Source organism: Porites lutea, chromosome 12 (assembly GCF_958299795.1).
Source record: "Porites lutea chromosome 12, jaPorLute2.1, whole genome shotgun sequence".
NCBI classification, from domain to species: domain Eukaryota; kingdom Metazoa; phylum Cnidaria; class Anthozoa; order Scleractinia; family Poritidae; genus Porites; species Porites lutea.
The window spans coordinates 17,279,368-17,306,466 of NC_133212.1; the positions used below are offsets into that span (position 1 = coordinate 17,279,368).

The 27,099-nt window shown below is 38.7% G+C and overlaps 2 protein-coding genes across 2 annotated transcripts in view; one reads left to right on the forward strand and one right to left on the reverse strand.

The window, feature by feature from the left end:
- Positions 1-5,855: 5,855 nt before the first annotated feature.
- On the reverse strand, positions 5,856-15,312 carry LOC140953795 (uncharacterized). The gene is made up of 8 exons (XM_073403181.1): positions 15,029-15,312; positions 14,404-14,631; positions 13,319-13,498; positions 11,851-12,001; positions 9,570-9,778; positions 8,969-9,203; positions 7,560-7,843; positions 5,856-6,553 (listed from the first exon to the last, which is right to left on the reverse strand). Exons 1-8 carry the CDS (start codon positions 15,308-15,310, stop codon positions 6,410-6,412), a joined length of 1,713 nt encoding a protein of 570 aa, XP_073259282.1. The 5' UTR covers positions 15,311-15,312; the 3' UTR covers positions 5,856-6,409.
- A 1,753-nt stretch (positions 15,313-17,065) lies between these two features.
- LOC140953577 (NFX1-type zinc finger-containing protein 1-like) overlaps positions 17,066-27,099 on the forward strand; it is a 38,445-nt gene continuing 28,411 nt past the window's right edge. Inside the window, exons 1-10 of the mRNA XM_073402992.1 lie at positions 17,066-18,129; positions 18,899-19,000; positions 19,581-19,799; positions 20,978-21,252; positions 21,911-22,091; positions 22,896-23,000; positions 23,620-23,724; positions 24,566-24,651; positions 24,903-24,980; positions 26,472-26,731. Coding sequence (XP_073259093.1) covers positions 17,507-18,129; positions 18,899-19,000; positions 19,581-19,799; positions 20,978-21,252; positions 21,911-22,091; positions 22,896-23,000; positions 23,620-23,724; positions 24,566-24,651; positions 24,903-24,980; positions 26,472-26,731 — 2,034 coding nt within the window. The 5' untranslated portion in view covers positions 17,066-17,506. The remainder of the gene's footprint in view (positions 18,130-18,898; positions 19,001-19,580; positions 19,800-20,977; positions 21,253-21,910; positions 22,092-22,895; positions 23,001-23,619; positions 23,725-24,565; positions 24,652-24,902; positions 24,981-26,471; positions 26,732-27,099) is intronic.

Below are 27,099 nucleotides of genomic sequence, written 5' to 3' on the forward strand. Positions count from 1 at the left end.
TTTGGCGCGAAATTTCAGCATTAATTTGTAATTTCACATGTGAAATTACTAAATTGCCATGGCAACCTGCCGTACGCGTGAAATTTTTTTCCCTAATTTCACTCGTCATCATTTGATTACACATACTTATTATTTCAGTTGTTATTTCAGCGATTTTCTTTTTTAATCAAAGTACCGCAGACATTATTCTGTGATTTCTCACGAATTAACGAGATCCAGGAGGTCATTCGTCTGTTGAATCGAACCTCCACTTATGGCCAACTCTCCACATAGGACATTTTCCTTCTCCATCACTAAGTTCTTATGAAAGAAAGACATTTTCGAGACAGCTAAAGCGTCAAACAGTTGCATACAATCTTGTCTTAACCCTTTAAGCCCCAATATTCGCATTCAAATTCTCCGGACTGAGCTCTATACATTTCCTTAAAGAATTAGTTGAGAGAAATTGATAAAAGATCAAATTATTGTCCCTTTGGTGATAATTTTATTTATTGATCTTTATATCCTGTTGTCTCGATAAAGTATCGATTTTGTGAGGAGAAAATTGATGTTGGTCACTTAACGGCCACTTTCCTCTGTTCCTAGGGTGGCCGTTTTGGGCGGGGTTCGACAGTAAATTGTTTCATAGAAACCTCTAGGCTACCATCTTGCCTAGCCAGCGCTGCAGACGAAACTAACCGGGATTTGTGTACCTTTTTTGACGCAGGCTTCAACTTACCGCTTCAATTTGCTTTGCTTGAAGTTTCGAATTAATTTCTTTGCACGCAGGATCGTTGACGAGCCCGTGGAATAGGAAGTAGAATACTACGCGCTATTATGCACCAATTCCATTGTCTTCTTTTCTTTACTTGTAGCTATTTTAAACTAGTTGTTATTCACTGTTTCACGGGTCAAGTAAAATCATAATTACTCTAAGAAATAAGAATTTATGGCTGCGAAGAGAAGCTAATGACATTAAAATGCTCACTTGTAAATTTCGCCGTCTTTCAAACGTTTATGAAATTCCATCTGGGATTCGACATTTACGACTAATAAAAATTATCTTAATCCCAGCCCCGCCCCCCTTACCCCCTTTTTAGTATCGTTTATTCGCTCAGCAAGAATAAGTTCGGCTTGGTTAGCCCTATAGACACTTAAAACCTCAGGGGCAACTCTTAACGTTATTGACAACTCATCTTAGTGAAAGAAACAACATGACGTCTCCGAATGGCCACTTTAAATAAGGCCTCTATTGTTGTATCAACTTGACTCAAAATTCTCTAGGAAATAACCTTCTCCCAACAAGTGCTAAGAACTTTTAGGTCCAAAAAAGGGCCCGGACTTGAATGTTAGGCGCTTGGTTATTCGCGCTTTGCCATATGGCATTTTATGACGTCATGTGGTTGCCGCCATTGTTTCATACAAAGGAATACCGTACAATAGGCTCCTTGCATGACTTGATCACGTGATCAACTTTCGGTAAACACGAACACAGTTCACTTTTGAAAAATTTTGTTAGCCTGAAAGAGCATATTAAAATTGGGTAACCTGAGAAGTTTCAGCCGTATATCTCAAAAGTAGCGATTGCAACGGCCGCCGAAAGTTGGAAGCATTTGTACGAGATAAACTTTTGCCATCCAGTCACGTTTGTATGGTTTTCCATACAAATCCTTGTAATTTCGAAATTTTCAAAACGGTCATGAAATATTTCCTTAAGCATTACAGGGGTCAAATCTCCGTTTAATTCTAAAAGGCAATTTGAACCCTTAAATGCGTAAAGGAAAGATTTAATTTAGATGCTATTCTAAACATTACTGTAAATCCCCTCACACACCGTGAATTGTCTATTTTCCTTTCAAGGACATTTTTTTTTTTTCAAATCTCCCAGCCAGCAAAAATTTGCCTGAAGAACAGACATTTTGATCCACCTTTGGTGTTGTTTATTTACCGTAACAAGGTGATCTGTACACTAGCCCGACTCGTGACCTGTGACTTGTGACCTGGAATTTGTTCCTGCTGCTGATTTAAGGTGTTTTGGGGATAAATTGAGAACTTGAAAGTCCTTTCTCTCCAAGAGCGTGGAAAAAAGATTGGCTGCTACAGCTGAAATCCTCTTCAAATGCATTACCAGATTCTTTTGGTGACATCAAGAGCGGTTCCGATCTGGACGCAAGTTATGACTTCTGCAAAGGGAAAGCTCAGCTGAAAACTGAATCCCTCGATGACCTCGACTACAAGATATTTGGAGTGGACGATAAGAATTGCTTGTATGGAGACAATTAATGCCGACATAAATTACATCAATCGACATCAAGTATGAAACATCTAAATTGTGTGTTTTCAGTAAGGCTAATACAGGCCATGCCAACGGACGAAGCAGTTATGGGAATATGTTTGTCTATAAGCTATAATCATGAGGTAAGCGGACGATTATTGCTAAAGAGCGTTAATTATCGAGGCAGTATACTTTCCTATATTCACCATGTTCACATAGACCATAATGCCCCCAAATGTCCCATACTTCTACAAAGGTTGACGTCATATCAAAGTCCTTTTGCGTCCTCTTGCATCTTTTAGAGACGAAGTATACATACAGCGCCGCACTGCCAGTAATAGGTATGTTTTCGAAAATAGAACCGATTAAACTAATTCAGAATATATCTGGAGGAATACTTTTCCCTATCCTCAACTTTCGACAAATAGATTAACTTCAACGGTTCGCCCCCCACATTTTACCGACCGCCGAAAGCAAAAATGAGTATCAAGATTTGATTATATCGGCTGAGTCATATAGATTTAGCCAATACTAAAAGCGGAGCTCCTGAAAAATATTAAGCACAATTAAGTCGAAAAACCGTCAATCGTAGAGGAGCCAACACTCGAAACGTCAGTTTCTCATCGAATCCCTCTACGATGAATTCAAGTCTTTGTAACTCTTTCCCCAATCCACGGGAAAAATACAGTTTATCTATGAACTAGCCTCTTCAACAAATAACGGCGCAGTACGCACTCTTCAACGCTTAAGGTCACTTTTGTGGTTTAAAAAATTTGGGTGTTGTAGCTTATCTTCTCCGCCCTTAAATTTGCCATACTACAGTAGGAACCCGCTTTACGGACACCCGCTTAATATGGACACCTCGTTATTACCGACAGTTTTCTATGCGCCTGAGGAAAGTCCATAATAATAATAATAATAATACAGACAACCGTTAATGCAGACAATGGACACTTGTTTCTTGCCCAATGAACAGTTTCTCATAAAAAGTTAACCTCGCTAATGCGGACACTTCATTATCAACTGACCCAGAAATCCTTAAGGATTATGAGGGAGGAAAAGTTTAAAAAAGTATATGCTACCACCACACTAACAAACTTCGGATTATTTTCTGTAGAAGGAGGTCCTATGGGCGCCATGAAGAAGGATACTGTGGGATTTGAGCTAAATTTAGGAAAGATGTGATTTTGGAAACTGCAGCAACAAAACTAGGATGAATATAATAAAGGGGCAAAGCTTGGTAACAACATCATTTAAAGTAGAACAAAGAGTATGTCTTCAGTGGTATTGGCTCTGAGTGGTAGTATATACTATCTGGCCATAACGAACTGGTATGTTTACCAAAGAAGACTTAAAGGGATATAAAGTGTTTTATACTTCAAGTAGCTAAGGGTAGTTGTAATCAGAGTCAGAAATAAGAAAGCAGTTGCGTATGTTTCATGCAGTTTAATTTCTCGACTAGCTGAAACAAATCATCCTTTGATATATAAGTATGTCTTTCGTGGAACCAGAGTTAGGGATGAGGGCTACATGGTTGAACGTGCCGCCGCACTAACAAACAAAAGACTAATCTGACAGCTACTGAATATATTTCCGTGATAAGGACTGTCTTCTTGGTCAAGAATTACATTTGGTAAACGCACATTATTTGACACCATTTCATTGCCTCGTGAACGATTACGAATACAAAATGTTTTACTACTTTTTAAGGTGACTCGACCCAGTTTTTTTTGGGGGGGTACCATCCTACTTTGAAGCTCTCTGGTATCCCCACCTTTACTTTTATCGTAAGTCTAACACGTAGAATGGATAACATATAGATCAATCTACAATATAACATAAAATTTTTGGTTATAATGCCACGCCCCTTTGAGGTCTGAGTCGAAAATCTGCTGTTGCCGGCATTTTTTCGTGAAAATCTCTCGGCTACACATAGTGCGCATTAGTGCCTTGCGCTGAACAGAGTTTCACCAAAATCGCAAAGACCCAATTCGAGAAATTCAGCGGTTTCCAAATTTAGGTCATAATTCACGCGAAAATGATAAGCAAACTTTACACGGATTATATCTAATAAACTATGAGATTCATCTCTTTATTTTGGGCATCGTTATAACAGATGGGTCCTTGCAAGTCAGCAAAACGCTTTAGGGCCTTGTAAATGCGCGCGATTTCGAGCAAAGCAAACATATAGAAATTATAGTTTTCGCTATTTGTTGACGTTTGTCAGCGTTTAAGAGTCCTTCTCACGAAAAAAGCATTTTCTTAAAAATTCGTAGTTTTTTTTCCTTCAAATTTTTTCAGGGCCACAATTGATTAACTAACTACCCGGACTCTGAATTTCATGGTCATTGAAAAACTGTGACATTGTCTTCTTTAAGCCCAAACTTGAGTAAACATTGAAGATTTTTAGCGTTTTGGCTGAGTTTGTGCTTTGGGAGTTGTCTATTGTTTCTAGTCTGTCATTATACAGCATTCTTGTTCAGCACGCGTGCAATGACCGCGCTTGGCTGACTTCCGAATGCTCACCGAGATATAATAATTTTGGTAAAGTGAGACAGGCCATCGCGTGATACATAGAGGTTTAAGTCACAATTTTTAATCAATTCTCGTGCTTCTTGTGCCTTTGCAAAAAAAATCAAGAAGTGCTACACACTAAATCTACTTACTATTAAAAAAATATCATTTTTTCATAGGTTTAATGCAAGCCAATAATTAAACCAACTCGTGACGGGAATATCTCGGTGAGCATTCGGAAGTCAGCCAGGTGTGGTCATTGCAGGCGTGCTGAACAAGAATGCTGTATAATGACAGACTAGAAATAATAGACAACTCCCAAAGCACAAACTCAGCCAAAACGCTAAAAATCTTCAATGTTTACTCAAGTTTGGGCTTATAGAAGATAATGTCACAGTTTTTCAATGACCATGAAATTCAGAGTCCGGGTAGTTAGTTAATCAATTGTGGCCCTGAAAAAATTTGAAGGAAAAAAAACTACGAATTTTTAAGAAAATGCTTTTTTCGTGGGAAGGACTCTTAAACGCTGACAAACGTCAACAAATAGCGAAAACTATAATTTCTATATGTTTGCTTTGCTCGAAATCGCGCACATTTACAAGGCCCTAAAGCGTTTTGCTGACTTGCAAGGACCCATCTGTTATAACGATGCCCAAAATAAAGAGATGAATCTCATAGTTTATTAGATATAATCCGTGTAAAGTTTACTTATCATTTTTGCATAAATTATGACCTAAATTTGGAAACCGCTGAATTTCTCGAATTGGGTCTTTGCGATTTTGGTGAAACTCTGTTCAGCGCAAGGCACTAATGCGCACTATGTGTAGCCGAGAGATTTTCACGAAAAAATGCCGGCAACAGCAGATTTTCGACTCAGACCTCAAAGGGGCGTGGCATTATAACCACGTGACATTTACTCCGATCGCCAAAAATTTTATGTTATATTGTAGATTGATCTATATGTTATCCATTCTATGTGTTAGACTTACGATAAAAGTAAAGGTTTGGATACCAGAGAGCTTCAAAGTAGGATGGTACCCCCCCCCCCAAAAAAAAAAAACTGGGTCGAGTCACCTTAATTCTCCTTTAAAAATAAACTATCTAACTGAATTTCATGTATACAAGAATTTGAACTCCCTCCGCCACCCCACCTCCTTCGACAATACGTATTAAATCAAGAGGTTTACTCCATCGGGCGTTTAACCTTAATTGTTTAGTAGATCGTTCAGTATCAGTATTAAACTGGAAGGTTTTGGTGCGCCATGTAGTACAAAGCAGCCGAACTTGTTTTAGTAACTTAGTAACTTGTTTGTTGCCTTATTAAATAGTCTAAATAGCAACACATGATTCAGTTAATCTTTTAAGAATGAAAAATTGCCTACCAAACTTTCTTTGTAGCGGAAAAACATTAACCGGAAACTGTTTGAGACTGAAACTAACAAAGACAAACGTACAATTTATTACTTTGGATTCCAAAAACGAGCACTGTGCATGTATTACGACGTCTTGGTAGACCACAGTGCGTATTATATATGTGTTATGAGTAAAATCCTCGGTTATCAACTACCATACCATTATTGGATATGTGCTAAATTCATCAAATTGTTCAGCTAATTCACAATCTTTTTTCTCAAATGTATATCAGCAGTGACGGACAACTACACTGCTCTGGACTTGTCTCAAAAACTCCAGAAAAGCGGGTAGCTTGTCGGCAATCTGTTCCGGTTCCCAGTTTCCCTCATCGAGGAGACTATCCCATTCGTCACAATGCAGGTGAATGTCAGCCTAAAATCAAACGTTGAAAAAAGTTTTGGTAGAATAAGAACATAGTACATTAAGTGTCTATTTGAATTAGATACAGGGAAACGTCGTGAACTTTACTGTAAATGAAATTTAGGGAAATTAATAAAAGCATTATAAAGCAACCAGGATTAGATTTTAACAAAAGAAAAAAACAACAGGAAAAGAACAAGGTGTAAGATTAAGAAAAGATCTATAGACGAAAATTCACGAAGATCAACTTCTTTTTTAGGCTTTAGTCACCTAATTTACAGAGGCCGGTTCATTGTTTCGTATCTCGACTGTTATTCTTGTACACTTGAATTCTCTAACAAGTAGCTAACTGAACGCGCGCCATCAATTCCAAAGGCCATCAATTAAAATAACCGATAAATCAGTGCAAAATGAAACAAAAATTGATGTAGTACATGGTTGATTTGCTCCGCGGCACATTTAATCTGAATTGCCGTTATAATTGATCGTCCGAGTTTGAGATGTCAGCTTTAGATTGAGGGCCAGTCGGTTCCAGTCCTTACCGAGATCTTTTGAGAGAGAGAAGCACCGGCCAACTGTCCATGACCAGAGTTTCTTTTGAAACGTCCCCTTCATTCTCTTTAAACAGAGCGAATCCAATGACTCAAGGAGAGTCCGAGGGGAATTCATCCGACATCCACTAACTAATGCTGCACAGCCTCATACAGTCGATTTGAAGCCTGGTTAGCTTATTTATCTAACTTCCAGCCTGGCTTTGGTTATTTTCAAGCTCACTGCTGAGCCTGGTTTGACTCAAGGGAGTACTTCATTAAACCAGACTTGAACACCGTTCAACCCAGGCCTAAACAGGGTTTTGGTGGAAGGGATGGGACTGCCTTAATTACGTCGACCTCATTTTAAAAGAGTTGAATAGTGCTAGTGAACAAATTGGGGCCCCTCAGATTGCGTAATAGAAGAAACTCATAAGGGCTTATAGTAATTTTTGCGCAAGATAATTATAAAAACACTGATGAAAAACCTTTGGGCGAATGTCGTCAATGCTGCTTGCGTCAGGCTCATAAGGGCAAACGTTTGTTGCTTGATCTTTGCAAACAGTCAAGCTGAACTGTTCTCCATCCGACATTTGATACTGATAAGTCTTTCGCCGACTACACCGCTTGTAAAACAAGTCAAACCCATCCTGCAGCTCTGAAGCCGGCGGCAGCCTTAACTGGTCACCCTCAATCCTCATTCCCGTTAGGTAAGCTTCTAAGATTTTGTCTTCTTCTTCGTCTTGTGGAGTTTTTGGGACATAAGTGGTGCCTTGAAAAAAAAAACAAAGAACTGTTCTTAAAAAAGGACTGCTGCAGTAAGCCCCTTTGTATCATTACAATCGACCACACGGGAACAGCATCGTTAAAGTATACGCGTATATGAAACACAGGTTGCTCAGACATGCATGGCCAGATGAAGCACCTAAAATGAGCACTGCTCAGTCTACTCACTTGTTAACCTGGTTAACAGTCCTTAGTGCCATTCAACGATGGGTTTCAATAGATCGTGATCTAAATGAGAAATCCTTACCCGTCCACTTTAATCCAGAAATAAATAAAGTTACCTTTCTGGATCTCTTGAAAGCACAATTCTTTTGTTTTCTTTGGTAGCGGTAATCGATTAATATGTTTTCTTCTATTTGAAATTATCTGAGCCCGGCGCATAAAGTCAAACAAGATTACTCAGAGTATGAAAGTGGACATGATCTTCGCAGTAGAAAGAGCAACCAAAGCGTTTGAAAAAGAACCTGGAAAAATTCAGGATTAACCGGGAACAGAATCCTGGCCTTTGCGATAACCAGACGCAACGCGCAGTCAATCAAACCTGAATTTTTCAGGTTCTTTTTCAACCGCTTAGATTATTCATTCTACTACGAAGATCATGTTCACTTTCATATCTTTACCCGCAGTTCAAAATATGATTCATTCCATATATTTAAAAATTACTGTAATCAAACAAAAGACGCCCAATCCCTTTCCTTCCTAGACATTACCGTAGGAGTAATGGGCCCCGAAAAGAACGTTACAGGGTGCTTTTAAATATTACCCGATTAAACTCTGACCTCCAAAGAAGATTATACTTGCAGTAGTTACCAGCAAGAGCCTTATGCGTAACCTTGTCATAACCCCTTACTAATTCAAACAGCTTTCTTTTTGTGACAGGTCATCCTCTCTTAATAATTAGTAAACCAATCAAATAAGTCAAATAAGGAGTTAAGAGTTTTTAAGATTAGCCTTCATTCAAGGTCAAGCGGTTTGAGAGGAACCACAAACAATCGCAGACTTTTAAGTGCAGGGATTTTCAAATAAAGCGAAATTATAAAAGGGAGTCAAATAAAGGATGACAGAAATACGGGTCAACAATTTTCACTGCTATCTAATTCGACGGTCTTACATGTTCTAATGGACAAACGGCAATCGAGGTCCTGAGAAGGTATCAAAATATCCGCTCTCAATCGGCTTTGAAACTGAGAGCAGATGTGAAAACAGGGAGTGTCCGAACTGTCTCCTTGCTCATCAGACATCACACGTGTTCGAATGTTCTTTACAGTAATGGGTGCCCTGCGTGAAAATGCCATGGATGATGCTGCTTCCCCAACCTCTTCTCCTTCCGATTCTGTGAGCCAGACCTATTCATACAAACAACAAAGGAACATTTTATTACTGGGAAGCAAATCAAGAGATGTAAGAGAAGAAGGGCGAACCTGCGATACTCCAGAAGAAGGCTTTAACACAGTTTATTAAAGTTTCAAGTCAGAATCAGCCATCGTGTAAGAAAAACTGCATGGGAGAATGTACAAAGCTTCTTAGAAGGGCTAGACCTGGGTGTTTTGAAAGCCTGTTTTATCCCAAGAGAACCCTCTTAGTTAGAGTCCTGGAACGTTATTTTTGCGCACAAAACCTCCGTTGAATAGAAGTCTGGTTGGTTGTAGATGTTACACTACCATACGCGACCTTTCCTAATTGCAATCCCACCACTCAGGGGCAACCAGTACCTTCACACGAACATCCCTGCAGGTTGGGGTGTAGAAAGTGAGGTCATGTCTAATGTCCTCTTTTGCCGCTTTGGATGGGAGACTCTGCTCAATATCCAAAACTTCCATGTCTTCTACGCCCTCTACGAAAAATGACTTCCAGCTTTTGTTAACCCCATCCTCTAGTTTTTCTTTGAATTCTTTTAGCGTGAACGTGTCTTCTAATTCGTCTGTAAAAAAAGCAAATTTTGATTTTAAAAGTATTGTCTATTTTGCTTGGTTAAAAGTAAAACTTACCAAAGACCACCGTTTTTCTTTTTGAGGGAACTTAAAGACGAAAAAAGCGAAAGGCAATGAGATAGCCAATAAGATTATCAAGAGCGGCTATACTCTGCTATGTGTTTATCTGGAACAAATAATTCTGCTGGTGCTCCAATGAAAGCAACAACAACAACAACACCAAATGCTTTATTTACATGACCATAAAGGAATTACCGTACTGCAAAAGCTATTAGTCTAAATTTAAGTACTGATTCAACTAATTAGTACGTGCAAAACATCACAAAACGTTACAGTTCTCATTCATTCATTCATTGATGTTAATTTGGTTCTTAATTCAAAGCATTGCGAGATAAATGAAACTAATTGACAGTTAATTAAATAATCAGAAGAATTCATAAGAAGAGATATTAAAGTATCGTGTGAAAGTGATTTGAAGTCAGGTATTTTAGTTTCTAGTTTGGAGAAAAATATGTCTCTGATCTGAGAATAAGCCTTACAATCTAGTAAGAAATGATTTTCATCTTCAATTTTGTTACTTGTACAAAAGTAACATATCCTTTCATTGCGAGGGATTTTTTCGTATGTACCTGTTTCAATTCTAAGTTGATGACTACTTATTCTAAATCTAACTAATGCTTTTCTCGAAGGGTTTTTTCTTGTTAAAACTACAACGTAGATACGGCGAGGGGCTATAGTCGTCTTTGAAAGCATCTTGAAGCTGTTTTCAAACCAGAGTCGATAGTTGTTTTTTTTTTATTGATTTGGTTATGAGTTGGTACGCTTTGTGATTGGCTGATTGGCTGTTTTACTAAAAAGTGTTTTTCCTCGCTTGTCACCCGCCATAAACGTTTGCTAAGACTGGTCCTTTTCGTTATCATTATAAACGTGTAATGTCAAGAGTAAATAGGTTGTTATTTTTTATTAATACTAATAAGTTTAAACCAATTTAGCCGATTCTTCCTTTTTTTTACCTTCGCGTTAGAGGACGAGGATGCCCTTCCTTTATTAGGTGCAAACTTTTGAGCCTAACAAGCCATGCAGCCTTAAACCAGAAGTACTAAATGTTAACCTTTCCCGTTTAGACAGAGAGACGTGAGACATAAACTTTCCGGTTTCAAACAATTGAACAATCTAAGGTCCTGACTTCACATACATTCATAGCGACGCTCCACGCACGCGAAGCGCGCGAAGCGGAGCGCCATGGGTAAGAAAATTTGGCAATCTACCCATCCTAGAAATTTTGGTAATCACGTGAACGTACGCCCGACCAACCGTCTGTCCGAACCAGAGGCATACCAATGTAAAATAACTCAACCAACAGGTATGGCAACCCAAATGCAACTCGAGGTTATTTTGCCGGGAAATCGCATAGCCACCCGCGTCTTGTGAAGCAGAGACAACTAAAGAGTCAATAAAGACGAAAACGGAAGGCGGAAATTGTTTCTGTATCCTTGTTTTCTAAAGTATTAAGCTTAGATTAATTATCATGTCCACAAATTTGGAATATAGAGAAAAAATAAAGTGGGCGACAGGCCAGCGAAACTCAACGTGAAAAAGAGCGACAGAGATTTAGAGCGGAAGATAAGGAGCTATTTGTTGGAAGAACAACATGAAATTTTTTTTAGCGGCGGTGAGAAAATGAGAAATCCTAGCGGCCACCAAGGTGAAAATGAGCGAGTGAAAAAAAGTGAACAACAACAGGTACGACATTTCCTCCATAAAACGTGTAACTAGGAAGTTTCTGGAAGTTTCACGTTGCGGTCGTGGAAAACAACGGCAAAGAAATGTACAAAAACATTGTGCTGCACCATGCAAAGTTGTTTTTTTTGCTAATTAGACCTATTGTTGTTTTTTCACCGTTCTCGTTGCCTTCGCCGCTTACCATAACATGATTTTATATTTTTTTTGAGCAAACTCTAAATATTATTGAGAGCTTCGCTTTTAGCCCTGGCTAAATCTATATATTATATGGTACGCCTTGCTTATTAATATGTTTGAGAAACTATATTAAGATCCGTACCTTCATCAACGTTAGTGATGTAAGCACGGCCAAAATGACACCACATGTCGACACGGACTTCCCCTTCGGCCTTCTCTTGGTGAATTCGCTTTAAAACTTTAACAATTTTTTCCTTTAATTTGTCTGTGTGTAGAAACCCATCGAGTGTATCCTGTAAGTTGATATTTATAAAACAAACAATGCGTACAAATGTAAGGATTGAAAAATTATATACAGTCGACTCCTGATAACTCGAACCTTCGAGGGAAATCGAAAAAAGTTCGACTTATCGGGAGTTTGAAACAAATAATTGGAAGTAAGGAATAAGCAAATGGATAGGAAGGAAAGGAAATTAAGCAACAAAGTATACAGGAATGGACACTGCATTTGAACTGGAGTGATAAAAAAGTAAAGACAAAGAATTTACTTGGTTGTTTTGAAAGAAATTCAATGTTTCGGACTTCAGTACAATGTTTTTTCCGGCTTGTCAAGCGTTTATATCGTGGTTCGAGTTAATTATCGAGGGTAGAATTGTATAGAAGGAGCTCAAGGGAAACAAAAATTACTTCGAGTTATCGAGGGTTCGAGTTACCGAGGGTAAAATTACAGTAAATTTAAGAAGGAAATGCAGGGGAAATCGACTTTGGTTCGAGTTAGCGCGAGGTTCGAGTTAGCGCGGGTTCGAGTTATCGGGAGTCAACTGTAGTGCTGTGACAGAGCTAGACAAAGCCCCCGTGGGACCTGGGTAACCAACTTAAATTTTCAGGCCAAACTGAAGCCTGCCACGGGGCCGAGAAAATATTTTATCACTATTACGTAGTCTACACTTTGAATTTAAATTTGAGTTTACGTTTGCTACTTATTTACCACTTGTTTTTGCACTTGCCATATGAATATTTGTTTAGTTTTTGTCGATATATTCGATCTCGGAGAGAAGACGAAACATAGCAGGCTGTAATTAAAAGTGCTGTTCACGGTAACACCTTCTTGTAGGAATTCGATCCTCCGGCTCCAACTAACTGACTTTTAATTTCTTCCTTGACTGATCAATAGATACAGGATTTACGGAATCTATTCTCGCTCATTATCACTACACGCGCCCTAATGACAAAACTGCCTTCTCTAAAACGCTCCTTTTCGCGGGCCAAACGGCGATGTGCGGGCTGTAAATGGAATTTGCAGCCCGCAACATGATTTCATGTTAAACAATCTTTCCTTATGGAATAAATTTGTACGATTTGGCCTTGTGTATTGATAATAATGATAATCACATGACTTTTGTCGGGCATATAGTTTATTTGTGTCCCTCGTAGCATCATTTGCACCCTCGCTCCGCTCGGGTGTAAATGATGCTACTCGGGCCACAAATAAACTATATGTCCTCCAAAAGTCATGTGATTGTCCTATTAGCATTAGGTTCGTCGCACGTGAAGTACGGTGTTTGACCTTGGCCTAATCAAATATAAGCAAGTGAAAATAATGTACGTACCTCCTTCAAAGGAGGTCCCCTTAGTATAGGCTTGTAGTAATATTCTCCCAAGCTTGCATTTGTTATGGGATGTGTTGCGACGGATAAATGAAGTTCGTGATTCTCTTCTAACTGGGCGGTGTCTACATGGACAAACTTCAACGAAGCGGCTCCCTTCTGTGAATACTTCATAGCGCGGTTCTAAAAGAGTGCAAAACAATAATTATGTTACATTGTCACAGCTTATTTACGCTGGCGGGCATCATTCCCTCGCGTGATATCGACAAATGTGGGATACATCAGGGGCACCCAACGTCAATTTTCGGAAAATATCTGTTCGGAAGACGATTTGAGATCTAGAATTTTCGGAACATTTGTTGTAAAATGTCTTGCTTGCCTGCCTCTCCTAGGATTTTCGAACATCTAAAAAATGGTATAATTTCCCATTTTTAACGGATTTTTGCCCTAGAAAGGTCACCTAGAATTTTCGGAAGCCTTTTTTCTGGCTGAAATTTTCAAAAAGGTAAGTTTTGATCCCTATAATTTTGGGATCACTAGACTGTTAGCTAGAATTCCGAACAGATGAAAAATTGTTAGGGGATAAAAATATGCCTATATCTACCGTTTAAATACTAAAATACGTTTAACAATGCTATGTTTAAGTGGTTTTGAACTATATTCTCGTTAGGTGCCCCTGATACGTACGGGCTCATTGAGTGGACTGATCATTGAAGCATTGTATTTTAAAGCCCCGTGGAAACGGAAGCAACATTGTTGGCCAACACTCCCAACATTGTTGCGTGTTGCGTCCGTTTGAACACCCTGTTGCATGTTGTTGCGCAAAGTTTGAAACCGGTCAAACTTTAAGCCCCATACGCGTGCAAACGGACGCAGCATTGTTGGCCAACAACCCCCAACACTGATTGATGTTACATGTTGCGTCCGACCCTGTTTGAGATATTGCGAAAAGTTTGAAACTGGTCAAACTTTTAGCTATGTGTGTAAACAAAAGCAACAACTCCCAACAATATTGCGTCCGTTTGTACGGCGATTAAAACAACATCTGTGTCGCTGAATTACTTCACTAGGAGAAAACGTATACGTACCACTGATTCATTTATTTCTCGTCGGGCTAATTTCTCTTCCTTTTTAGTAGCTCCTTTGATATGGAAATTGTTATCGATGATTTTTATTGAAACCCCGATTTTAGTTTCGATGGCTCTCAATTTCTCGCCTCCTTTTCCCAGAACTTGACCAATCAAATGTTGGGGTACCATTAGGTTTTGTAGCATTTCAAATCCTCCTTGTCTTGGTCTGCCTTCTCGGTGACTCATCTGTTAAATCAAAAGATGGTGGGAGAAAATTAATTTATAGTATCATCGCTTGCACCGCAAAAAACGCCTGCTTTGCAGGCCAGTAAAACAACTAAAGATATTTTGAAACAAAAAACAAACAAACAAAACAACATCAACAACAACAAAAGAAAAAACAACAGCCTGAGGTAGCCCTGCTAAAAAAGCAGAATAAGTCCGAGATCATGATGGTTATATGAATTTCCTAAAATATTTTTGTCCTTGGGTTCAGCTTAGAATAAAGAGCAGAAATATATATCTGTCTGAATGACTTGTAGTGACGTCTTGACTCAATGAAGGCCTTGGAAATTAGTTTCCAGTACAAACGTGGTTGATTGTTTTCAATCATAAGGGTCAACTTCGACTTGTGGGTGCTTACTGGACTCAAGATTTCTTCAATCATGGATTTAGCTTCGTGAATTTGTTCGGCTGTTCCTCTCAAGTGAGCACCATCATCTTTTATAAATATTTGGACACCAGTTTGTCTTGTGATCTTCTCCTTTGTTCTTCCCTTACGCCCAATGACAAGTCCGACCTTTTCTTTGGGAATTTCTACAATCTCTTCTTCTTGGTCTGCCGTTAGCGTAGCCATTGACTTGTCATACCAGTTCTGATCACCTCTACCTCTTCTTTTTTGATCTCTTCCTCTGAAGCTCGACATGACTGACTGATAAGAGGATAAAGTAAGAAATAAGTCATAAATGAAAAATTAACCAAATCTTCGTAATTTTTGTATATTTTATTAACATTTTGCATAACCCGGGCATGGGACCAGAAAATTCAGAAAAAAAAGGGACTCAAGGTTCATAGATGCTGCCAGTTTATTTCTTGATTTAAAAAAAACTTTATGAGCATTTTGTGCCCACAAATTTATTCTGCAAGGTACACTTTTAGAGTATTATGACAAAAAAATAAAAAATCAAACAATATCAAACGAAAATGGGGTTGGGGCCGTAAGCTCTCCTGGTTACCTCACGCGTTCCTTCCCCACGAACGTCACCCTTTTTGCCTTCCTCTACGTAATAAATCAGCCCATTTAAAGCACGAAGAGGTTAGTTTCTTGAGGTGTTAGTTCCTTGAGGTATGCATGTGGTGTTGTGTAGCTGAGGAAGTGAAATAAAAGGTTTGGTTTCATTGACAATTGTAGGGAGATAGAGAAGCTGGCTTCTGGGGCGTTTTGAGCGATTCTCTCTGACGAAAGGCTAGCGCTCGAAACATTAAGCTCTCCATAGTTCTCCATCTCCCTACGGTCGCCAATCTACCTTTTCAATTTAGTTCTATTCAAGTAATGCTTCAAAAATCATACCCTTAATATATTTTTGATAAAACTGCCTTACTAGGCCACCGAATGGTCAGACAGAATTTGATGAACGGTTCTCCTCACGCCCGGGCCTCATATAAGGAAATCCGGATCCCGAAATCCGGGAAATTCTTGCTTGTCTGGCCTGTAGGCGTTCAGATGGTAAAGCGAGGGTGAAAAATTCCCCTCGTTTTCCCTGCGTTCGATTTAACTCGCTACCCACCATCTGAACGCCGCGCTCTACTACCTGAACGCCTGGAACAGGCTATTGCTTGTAGAATCCGGAATCCTGGGCTTTGGAATCCGTAAGTTAGCTCAAGGAATCCGGAATCCCGCTAACGATTGGAATTCGGAATCCAAGTTCTACCGCCGAAGAATCCGGAATCCAGTACCTGGAATTCGGAATCCACAGCGTGGAATACACAGGGTGGAATCCAGAATTCCAAGTGGATTGCCAACGAAGCGGTAATCTTTCAATCAAAACTTTCAGACATTTGGAAATAGTTTTAAATGGTACAGAAATTTCCCGGAAAAGTTTCTAGTAATTCCGAAACTGTTGAATTTCCGAAATACGAACCATTGAACCGAAAATTCTAGAAATTCTGGGAGCAAAGTTGAATGGAAAGAAAACTTCCGGGAAAAAGTTTTCGAAAATATGGGTATACCTCGCGAGGTTGTCCGCATGCAGAAGTGGAAAAAAAAACCAAGCACAACAAAAAGCGGTTGCTAGTCGTGGTTTACAATGCTTGGGGTTTCCTTTGGTGAGATTTTTTTTTTTCAATTTGCCAACGAAAACGATACATGCAATAGTCCCGTTCTGAGTCACGCAATCTCGAGATATGTATGTTTTGGAGGAAAGAGATCAAACGGAACTGATTCCTCAATAACTTTCCTTTTCCTAGTTGTAAAAATTAGCTTACTTGTTGCGACTCTCTGTTTTGGCGTTATTTACCTAACAACAAATAATTATACCTTCACGAAAAGGACTTCTTCCCCAGTACCTTGATTTTGGAAGATTGGAACGAGGCAAGTACTCCCTTCTCTACCCCAGCAAGAGAGATATTTCTCGTCTTCAAAATGGATGCTGATACAGATTTGTCGTAGTTTTACCGTCTTGGTAAATTTGTGGCCATTTTAGGCCTTTTTTAGACCTTTTCTGGTCGATTTTTCAACAGGAAAGACTTCCTTTGTTTGCTGGTTGAATGAGTGAATTGTTGTTGGGTAAAAGATTCTGGGAAATGACGTTTGTGGCTTTAATCTTTCTCGGAAAGATGGTGTTGTTTGCGCTGAGCCAGAGAGGAGACGGGGGCAAACTGCAGGAAGTATTTTGCACTTGCTTTGTGTGACGGTTAGTTTTATTTTTAAAAATGATACAGATTTAGAGGAACGATAAGTTTTAACAATTTGAGAATTTCAACTTCGAGAAATCTAGTACATCAACGATAATGTTAGTGTTACATTTATGGAATATCACCCACCCCTCCCCAATCAAAAGTTTCATTAAAGGTTATGAAAGTTATTGTTTTGTAATTATACTAGCTGAGAACAGCTTGTGAAATGGCTTCAGAAGAGGTCAAGAACCTCGTGAAATATTTGAAAGAAGTTGGTATTTGCAACAATCCTTTTCTTTCTGGCACTTTGGAGGAAAATTTCCAGCACTTTTTGACAGATGTGAGGGTTCCAGTAGGATTTACAGATGACTACAAACTGGAGCCACATCACAAAACATATAAATTCCGCCACAAATTGGTCAAAAAGTTTATTGATAAAAAGAAATATGAAGACTTTCGCCTAACAGGCAATTCGCACTCCAACCAGTTCTTTGATGAACTCAAACAGTTTGCAGAATTATTAGAGACTGAGGGAAGTTTTTCCGATTTTGATCTTGAGCAAACAGGTAGACTGCAGAAAATCGATTTGTTTGAGGAAAATGTAAAAGTTCAAGGTGTCGTGGTATGCAAATTTAGTAAAGAAGCAAAGGTGTGTGTTTTGATAAAAAGGAAAGATCTCTGCAGAGGACAAACAGGCAGTTTCTCGCTGTCTGAAGTTTTTGTGGATCTTCGTGAGGAAGATGACACTGGTCATGAAGGATTTCATCTTAAACTGGCTGTGGGAGACATTGTAGAAGTAACAAAGTGTCGGAGAAAGGAGGGAACTGCATTGGAACCAGAGATAGTGAAGTAGGTCAATCAATTTTTGAAGCATGCGGGATTTAATAGACAGAAATTCTCACATAAGACAAAGCATTGCATGTAATATCTGCCGAGGGTGCTTATGGCAGTGGAGATATGGGTCTGATCCTGGAAGGGTATTTCTGCTGTGATCTGAAAATTTGAGCACTGAAAGTAAAAGTATTGGATTCAGGAAGCATCAACAAGATACACCAGTGGACTGCTTCCACAAAACAGGACTCGGCAAAATTTGGGCACGGGAGCTGGATTGGGAAAGAAAACAATATTGGAAAAAGCAATGACAGGAGTTTGAGATGGTGGATTTGATCTTGTGAAAAAGGGGCAGAAATGCAAGATCAAACACCCCACCCCCAGCCCCACCCCCTCCCCCGTCTTTCCAGACCCTTATGGGCATCTGTTTTTGCTCGTCCCTGAAAATTTTAAAACACAGGGAAGAAGCCTTTAATTGCAACTAACTTTTTTTCATATCAGCATAAATGCTTGAAGACTATAGTTAACATCAAAGATAAAATCAACGGTGCTGCAGTTTATGTTGGAAGCTCACTGACAGTGCTCAGTTCTTTGTTCATATATTGTCAATGATTAAATTTATGTGATGGTGAAATATTAGATCAACATGATAGGAATACTCTCAAACATTCTGCACCGTCAGGTCCACAAAAACATATACACCTGTAAAAAAGGAGTCTGACAGTTTCCACTCTTTTAACTTAATGATTAAACCATTTATTTTTTATTTTTCCCATATCTTGCAAAGATGTTATTCATTAAGTGACACTCAAATTGAGGAATTTCTGAGGCATTTGTCAAACTCTGCACAAGACAGTGGTTCATCTGCAACTATGATTGAAATCACAAGGTATTTATATTAGATAATATAATTTCATTAATCCTATCCACAACTGAAACAAATGGACCAACCTGTGCGTGACCATAACACTTGTACCTCTTGTGACATTTATATATATTTAACACTCTAACAAGGGTTTTTGATAGATGTAAATCTTGTGGAGGACAAAGAAATCTCTTGAAGCATACTTAAATAAGATAATGATACAAAGGGATCGGCTGTCCAGAAAAAAAAAAAAAATAATGATAACAATAAAATTAATAATGATTTATACTAATCGTGTAATAGCCTCAAGATAATAATATTAAGAGATGCCAGAATTGAATTTTATCATCTGAAAGGTTTGGTCATTCAATGTACCAGCTCTATCAATACACCATCTCTGATTTACTAAGCTAGTTATTGTAAGTGCAGGGCATTAAGTCTACTGTATGGCCTGAAACTGCTGTTTTTAATTCAATCCAGCTATATAGAGGTATTACATACATCTAAGTAGCCAGTATACTGTGTGCAACAGAAGATTCAATAAACTGTGAAGTAGATGGCTTAATATAATGTTTGAAAGAGCCTTGATATTTCCTCTTTTAAGGTTCTGTGCAGCCTGGAAGTACATCCTTAATCTTTCCAAGGAGAAATACACAGACAAGATGATCGTTCAGATTTTTGAAATCATTAACAAGATTTCCACAGTTGTCCCTATGTCACCTACAGTGAGTGCAATAGTTCAGGAATTTCAGCAGAGTGTATTGTTTGGTTCAGTCGTTCCTGGTTACATAAATAAAGTGACTGAGAAAACAAGCCATCTCAGGTATTTTTTTATGATTTTATATTAATTTATGGTAAATGCACTTTAACATTCCCGTGAAAAGGGTAAAAGGTGGATATTTCTGTACAGGACACCCAAACACTGCAAAAATATATATCGAATACAGTCGAAGCTCTCGTGAGCGACTACCTTGGAACTTTGAAAAAGTTGTTGTAACTAGAGCTGGTCGCTTACAAGAATGAACTCTCATAAGCAACCGCATGACAAAACAATAGAGGGTGGTGGCTTACAAACGCTTCAGAAACTCATTAATAATTCATAATGGAAAAAAAGAAATTAATGTTTAATGAGTGTCTTTATATTCAATTTAGACACGCCTAAACTTTATGTCCAGTTTTTTTATTCTAAAATAACCCCAAGGTCTTTATCAACCAACCGTTAGTGTAGTGTGCAGTTTCATTGAAGTGTAGATGGGGGGGCACTTGGGTATTTTTTGGGTGGGTATGTGCCGTCCAGGACCCCAAATTGGCACCCCATTCTAGAAAAATTTTCCCCTAAAATTGATACCCCGTTGTAGAAATGGGCCAATTTTTTATACCCTGTTCTAGAATTCGCCGTAAAACTGATACCCCGTTCTAGAAATGGGCCAATTTTTTTATACTCCGTTCTAGGGTGCAACAAGAGTACAACGGTTTGCTTGTTAACGCATTGAACCCTATTTTTAAAAGCAATCTGTCCTTGAATACTTTCAAATGGCTGCTTACAAAAGTGGAGCTTTTGTGCGTTCTTAATATTATACCCCGTTCTAGAAAACGCCTCTGAAATGGATACCCTGTTCTAAATCAGGAGCTTCAAAATCACAACCCCTTTGGGCGGCACATACCCGTATAGGTAATGTATGGGAGTACCCCTTACCCCCCCCCTCCCCCCCCACCACTGGGGTTGATTTACATGAAGAAGACTCTGAGTGGTCAGTTACAAAAGCTTAAAAACAAAGAAAATGCCCAGTTGGGTTATCCCAAGTAGTGGCCACGGTTGCTTACAGGTGCAGTCGCTCATGAGAGCTTTTCTTTTCAAAATTTAAGTTACAGTTCAAACAGGGTTTGATAAAGGTGGTCGTAACTAAAGCTGGTCATCTGCAAGACAGGTTGCAAGGAGTCAGCTTCAATTGTCTAATTTTTTCTTTTATATTAACTGCTATTCTATATGTTTTTAAACAGTATGGTTCAGCAGATCTTAGAACATGTCATCACTGCTGTTCCTGCCTCGGGTTTACAGGTGTTGCCCATGGCAACAGACCTTGCTCATAATTTAGTCAGGGACTCCGGCTCCAGTGAACGTGAAGCAAAGGAGAGTGGACATTCAGCCATAGCATTCCTTTCAAAGATGTGTTCAATAATTGCTTCAGAAGTACCTGGGGCTCAAAAAGATGTTGATAAGTTACCATGGAAGGAACTGTCCTTAATACCAGTCACAGAGGAGATATTCAGACCAAGTAAGTATACTCACACTTTAGGAGCCCCAATGGAGCTCTCAATCTCTTCATCTCACCTTAACTTAATCCATAATCCTTTAAAATTTAAAAATTTTCATATTTTTTGTTGGCTATATATGTTTAAACTGTTGCCTTTAACCTGGTCCAATGTTTTTTTCATGCCAGGTTCATTGTAAATTAGTCTTTGTTAATAGTCCATTTCAGAGTATATTTCACGACGTTCAGGATAGTGCAGATCACAAATTTATTTTTTTATTTTTTATTTTCTTAGTGTTCGTGTATCTTGGTGCTTTAGAATGTCATTTGTGCCCGCAAAGTCAACTTTTTTTGAGTTATTTCTCCTGACTAAAAACGAAAACAATAAAACGGACGTTTTAGCAAGTCTACTCAATTCCTAGATCTTAATTTAACCACAATATAACATTACAATTATAACAATCCCAATTTTGTCCCCCCTTTTTTCTCAATACCTGTAGTTCGGAATTTTTGCCTTCAAAAGAGTCAAATTTCAAATCCCACTGGGGACCCTCTTGGTCAATGTAGCTGTTGTCTGAAAGTAATAGCTTCCCTTGCAAATTACACTCACTTGTAACCGTTTTTTTTAATTGACCTCTGAATGGAGAGATTACTTTGGTCTATATTGTTTGTTTATTAGTAGGCTTGAAGACTAGTGATTTGCCAGTGATCCGGGAAAAGGGTAACTATGAATCAGAGGAGGATTACTTGAACACCTATTTCAGACTTCTTCGAGAAGAATGCTTTTACAAACTCAGGAAAGGAATCAGTGAGTTCGTTGAGTATGGGCAAGCATCTAGCTCAAAAGACTTGACAATGTACAGGTACGAATGAGACATTCGTTTTTTTAAAGCTTGCACGTAGATGATTAATTTACACTTGAAATCTACCATAAAACGTTAGAAAATAAAACGATGTTGCAGTTCCTGTTGAAACTAATCTATAGGGCATCAATTTAAAACATCGTTTCAGTTGATTACCCTTGCGTTTGATTGCGCACTTGTCAGGACATAAATATAATTTGCTCATAGAGAGACATTAACACTCGCATTCTTAATCACTTCATATATAATGCAGTTGATACTTTGAAAACTAACCTGAGCTTTAGGGGCTTCTAGAACAGCAAAGAAAGGCGTGGCCGTACAGAGGTTAAGTTTGCACTGGCTGGAAAGTATTTGGCCACACTTATTTGACTCATACTTACACGTTAATACTGCGATTTTTTTTGTAGGTTTTAACTCTTGTCTTCTCTTTCCTTTCTTTTTCCTTTTTATTAGTAGTTTTTTTTAATGTTACGTCAATATAATGCAATTTTCAGGTGTAAGTATTTAATAGGTACTAATTGGTAAAAATTTCAAGGTTGAAAAACCTTGTCCAGAAAAAAGGCTTCACATGCTATTTTGGTGTCATATGTTTCCATTAGATAACAACGGCTTGTTATAATAAGAAATAAATTATCTGATATAAAAGCGTGTTTTGTAAATTTCCGAGAAGGATGCGGAGTTTTGTGAAAACGGCGACGTCGTTAAAATTTTAGAGAAAATCCGAGAGAGTTCGACTTTCACATCGCCACTCTATGTTTGGAGGGTCAAATGCAGTAGATGTTAACTTCATTACCTCTCTTTCAGAGTTTCTCTTCGAGGATGTTCTACCCGCCATGAAAATTCTCCAACTGTTATGCTAATTACGCTGGAGTATGAATTGCCAGATTCACAAGAAGGTCGTGACAGCGAGTAAGTTGATTAAATAGAGGATATTACACGGTGGTGCCAAGATATGAATTTTATATTCGAGTGGAAAAACAATATTTTACGAACGAGCGCAGCGAGTAAGTAAAATATTTTCTTTTCCACGAGAAAATAAAATTCGTATCTTCAAGCCGCCGTGTAATGTTCTTTTTATTATATAGACAAAAAGACATCGATAAAATAATAGAGGGAAATTACTGAAATTACATCATCGATAAACTATGGAAAATCAACCACTCGGGTCCCGGATGTAGTTTTTATGAATTTTACGAGTGGTATATTTTCGAGTAAAATACTCGTGTCTATATATAACAAAATACAAAGCTATTTTTTTCCAAATTATCAGTAAACAATGCTTTGTATTATGTAACCTTCAGCAATATTTTATAGGTTTAAGTTCCGAATACATCCTCGGCAATCCAAAACAACTCTTTATCGCCGGCACACCCTCACCTCGAAAGTTGTGGGCGCGGCCCTTTATCCCTCTTGATTCTCTGTTCGCCCTGTATGTATACCTTTCCGCACAACACCTATTATTGGACATCTCCATACCCTGTCATGGTGCAGTAATTTTTCGATCTCGCATTCTTTCTTATCTACTTAGGAACGTAGAATGGCTCATGCATGGCAGTCTCTTGTGTATTTCATTGGATGGCTTTTTTGAAGAACCTGTTTGGGCCGTGGTAGAAAAACACTTTGCTGATGAGAGGTTTGTTCCTAAGCGTGGAGAATTTTTTTTTAGAAACAATTGTATCTTCCAACCCCTCATGTGCTTTGCGAGGTCAATCAATTATTTTATAATAAAGTAAGGAGTGGATATATACAATAAAACACAAAAACAGAAAGAAAGAATAGATTTTAAAAAGGGGAACATCTCTTTCTACCCTGCAAGCGGTCAGTGGTTTGTTTCCGGCATAGTTTTTAGCCTGTACAAAGTTGTTCGCGCCGGGGTACCTCGTTTTCGTGTGTTAAGGTTGGAATATACAGTTATGTGCGAAAATGATTGAAAGTGGGAAATTCACCCAACTTTGATTATTGTTTTCACCAAACTTAGACGAGAACTCGCAAAAGGACTTTACCGGCTGAAAGGTTCGTGAATCGATTATTTATAGAATTTCAAGGATTTTTCAGAAACTAAATTGCAGCAATTGGTGTGGCGATTCGTCAGACCGAATTCTCTTTATTTTAAAGGCAGTCTTTGCAATGTTGCAAAAATGCTGCAACCATTCAAAACAATGTTGCATCAATGTTGTAGTACTGTCACTTAAAATGGTCGTTGCGAATCGTCCCGTGTAACATCACCTTAAGTTCGCCAGACATCTAGCAAAGCTGACCAAATGTCCTAGACACTTGACCAGCCCCACGGAAAAAGGGCGGTGAACTACATTAGTGGTGAAAATGTATTAAATTTAACTAACATGCGAGGTTCCCGCTGCCGAATACCGTTTATTTCAGAGAACAAATGAATAAAGCATTTGAATGTTTCTCAGAGGCAATGAGTGCATGCCTTTCACTTTGCGAGTATAATGAATTTCTGTCATTTATTTCAGGATTGTAGGAATAACCCTTTGCGAAAAGGGAAATACGATGTCCGAGCCACAGTTTATTGCAAAGATGCAGGAACTTACGAACAAAAGTAAGGTTATGTTTATGACATCGATTATACACCTGCGAATAGAGAAAGATTTTTGAAAAACAGGGACGTTAATAAACGTGGAATTGAAATCTTTTTCTAGTCACCAATTAGCCTAACTTATGCCATGTGGGGTTGTTTGACGGTTCTCGTCTTTTCATAGGGTATTCTTCTCAACCTACGTCAGTTTTCCTCTCTCTGTCAAATATTCAACAAAAATCATTTAACTTTTTACATGTGTGTTTGCATTCTAGAAATCAGAGCATTCATGGCTGAAAGTCAAACCTTTTATGTCTCCTATGCTCCAGCCATGGAAATTCTCCAACACAGAGGTATTACCTTTTTACCGATACGGCGGCCATGAGGAATTTATTAGATTTAAGGAGTATTATGGGATGCCCAGGGGGCACTCGCTCAGTATTTACGAGCACTTTCCGGGCAAAAAGAGAACTTCAATGTATATTTCTCGGAAAAAAGGCGATCATTATTACATCCAAACACGGCACAACGACCTTTTTCTCCCATTATAATCTTTTCCTAGGAAAACTTAAAGAAAAATTGGCCCGAAAAGCGCACTTAAATACTTATGCGAGTATATCAGATCATGCTCATGCCCCCTGGGCATCCCATAATACTCCATAAATCCAATTAATTCAATATGGCCGCCTTATCGGTTAAAAGGTCTATTCTCGGGAAACAAATGAACTGTTTCCCTCGAGACCAGTCATTGAGTGTTTTGTAAAGTATCACCCAAGAAAGAAACTTTTTTATCTACAAATTTATGAGAGTAATCTCAAAGCGACCAATATTCGCGGGTGACATTTCTTCGGTATCCTTAGATGTTACAGTTACCGTGGTACCCGCCCAGAGATTTTTGGCGGGAAACAGTTTTATTGTTCGATGTCATGTGACCTTGCCATTGCTTTCTTTTCTTTGCTTCCCTTATGATTGGCTGCAAAAAAGATCTTGCGCCTTTCGTTTCCAACCAAATGCAATCTGAAATGAAACCAAGACTTATTAGGGCCATTTATACGAGGAAAAATAAGGCGCGTCTTACATAAGACGCGTCCTAAATAAGACGCGAACTTTCCGTATAAACGGCCCATTTCGTCTGAATAAGACGCGGCTTAGCTAAGACGCGTCTTATTTTAGAACAGCCCTTAACACCTGTTCTTAGATAAGACGCGTCTTAGCTAAGACGAGAAAAACTTCGTATAAATGACCTTCGCGTCTTACATAAGACGCGCACGCATAGTACGCATGCGTTAATTTTTGGCGGGCCACGTTGGATTGCCGTTGCTAAGGGCAACATTCACATGAAAACGAGTCAAGAACAGAAATAAGACGCGAACCATTTATACGAGCTGTTCTCGTCTTAGATAAGACATGCTCGCGTCATTGTAACTGTGATACGACACGCTTTCTGATCATTCTCAGACCTATTACTTGTTGGACCAGTAAGCTCATGAACAAGGTATGATACTTTGAAGAGGTTTTTTGATAAGAGTAGATCGAACTTTAAAAAAAAAAAACAAGAAGAAAAAAGAAAATATTACTGGTTTACTGGCGTAATGATTCCATTTGTGATGGTAGAGAAATTCTCTCGAGCTGTAAGTAGATCAGCTTGATTTTAGGAAGTCAGGCCGTTTCAACTTTGATGTTTAATTGTGCTTCCAGTTTGCGAGTAATTTGCTCTGCTTTTCGCTTCTATCGTTTGTTAATTGAAGTTGCTCTTACTTAAGCACATTTTGAAAGGTTCATAAATCAATCATCCTGAAAAACCCTACGAATGTTTTCTTTTTTTTTTTTTTTTTTTTTTTCAGACCATGTTCCGTTCAAGGAATTCCTGGTTTATCCAGACTCAAGACAGGAAGTGGGCCCTCCAGAGTACATCGGCAAAATTAAACATCCTCCAGACTGGGAAATTATCTACAAAAAGGAAGCACTCGCAAAGTTTAGTCACAGCCTCATTAAGGATTTTGAAGATCTGCGGCTGAATATAAGTTCTAGCGAAACCAAGCCTGATGAAACTCAGCTGGCCGCAATTGCGATGGCTCTAAAACATAGAGTGATTTTGATTCAGGTACTTGTGGTTTTCAGGATTCTATTTTAAAGTTTGTAGTAGTGGAGGGCCCTAGGCTTGGGAGCCTTAGACGCGCGCAAGCAATGTCCCATACCTATCTGAAAGAAATTGTTCATCCATTCAGCTTCACAATCGCAGCGTTGTCTTCCGAACATCCCGAGAGGCTGATTTTGATTGAAAAGACTTGTTTGAAAGGGCGAAGAAGAAAAGTGAATGAACGTGAAATTGAAGTCAGTTTTTCAGTAACATTTTCATTGTCCTCGCGGTTTTTGTAGCGCAAGGTCCTAATTACGGTGGACTTTATGCCAAAATCACAGCTTCGTGTCAAATATGTCTCCAATGAATGTTTTTTAAACGCTTTAAACAAC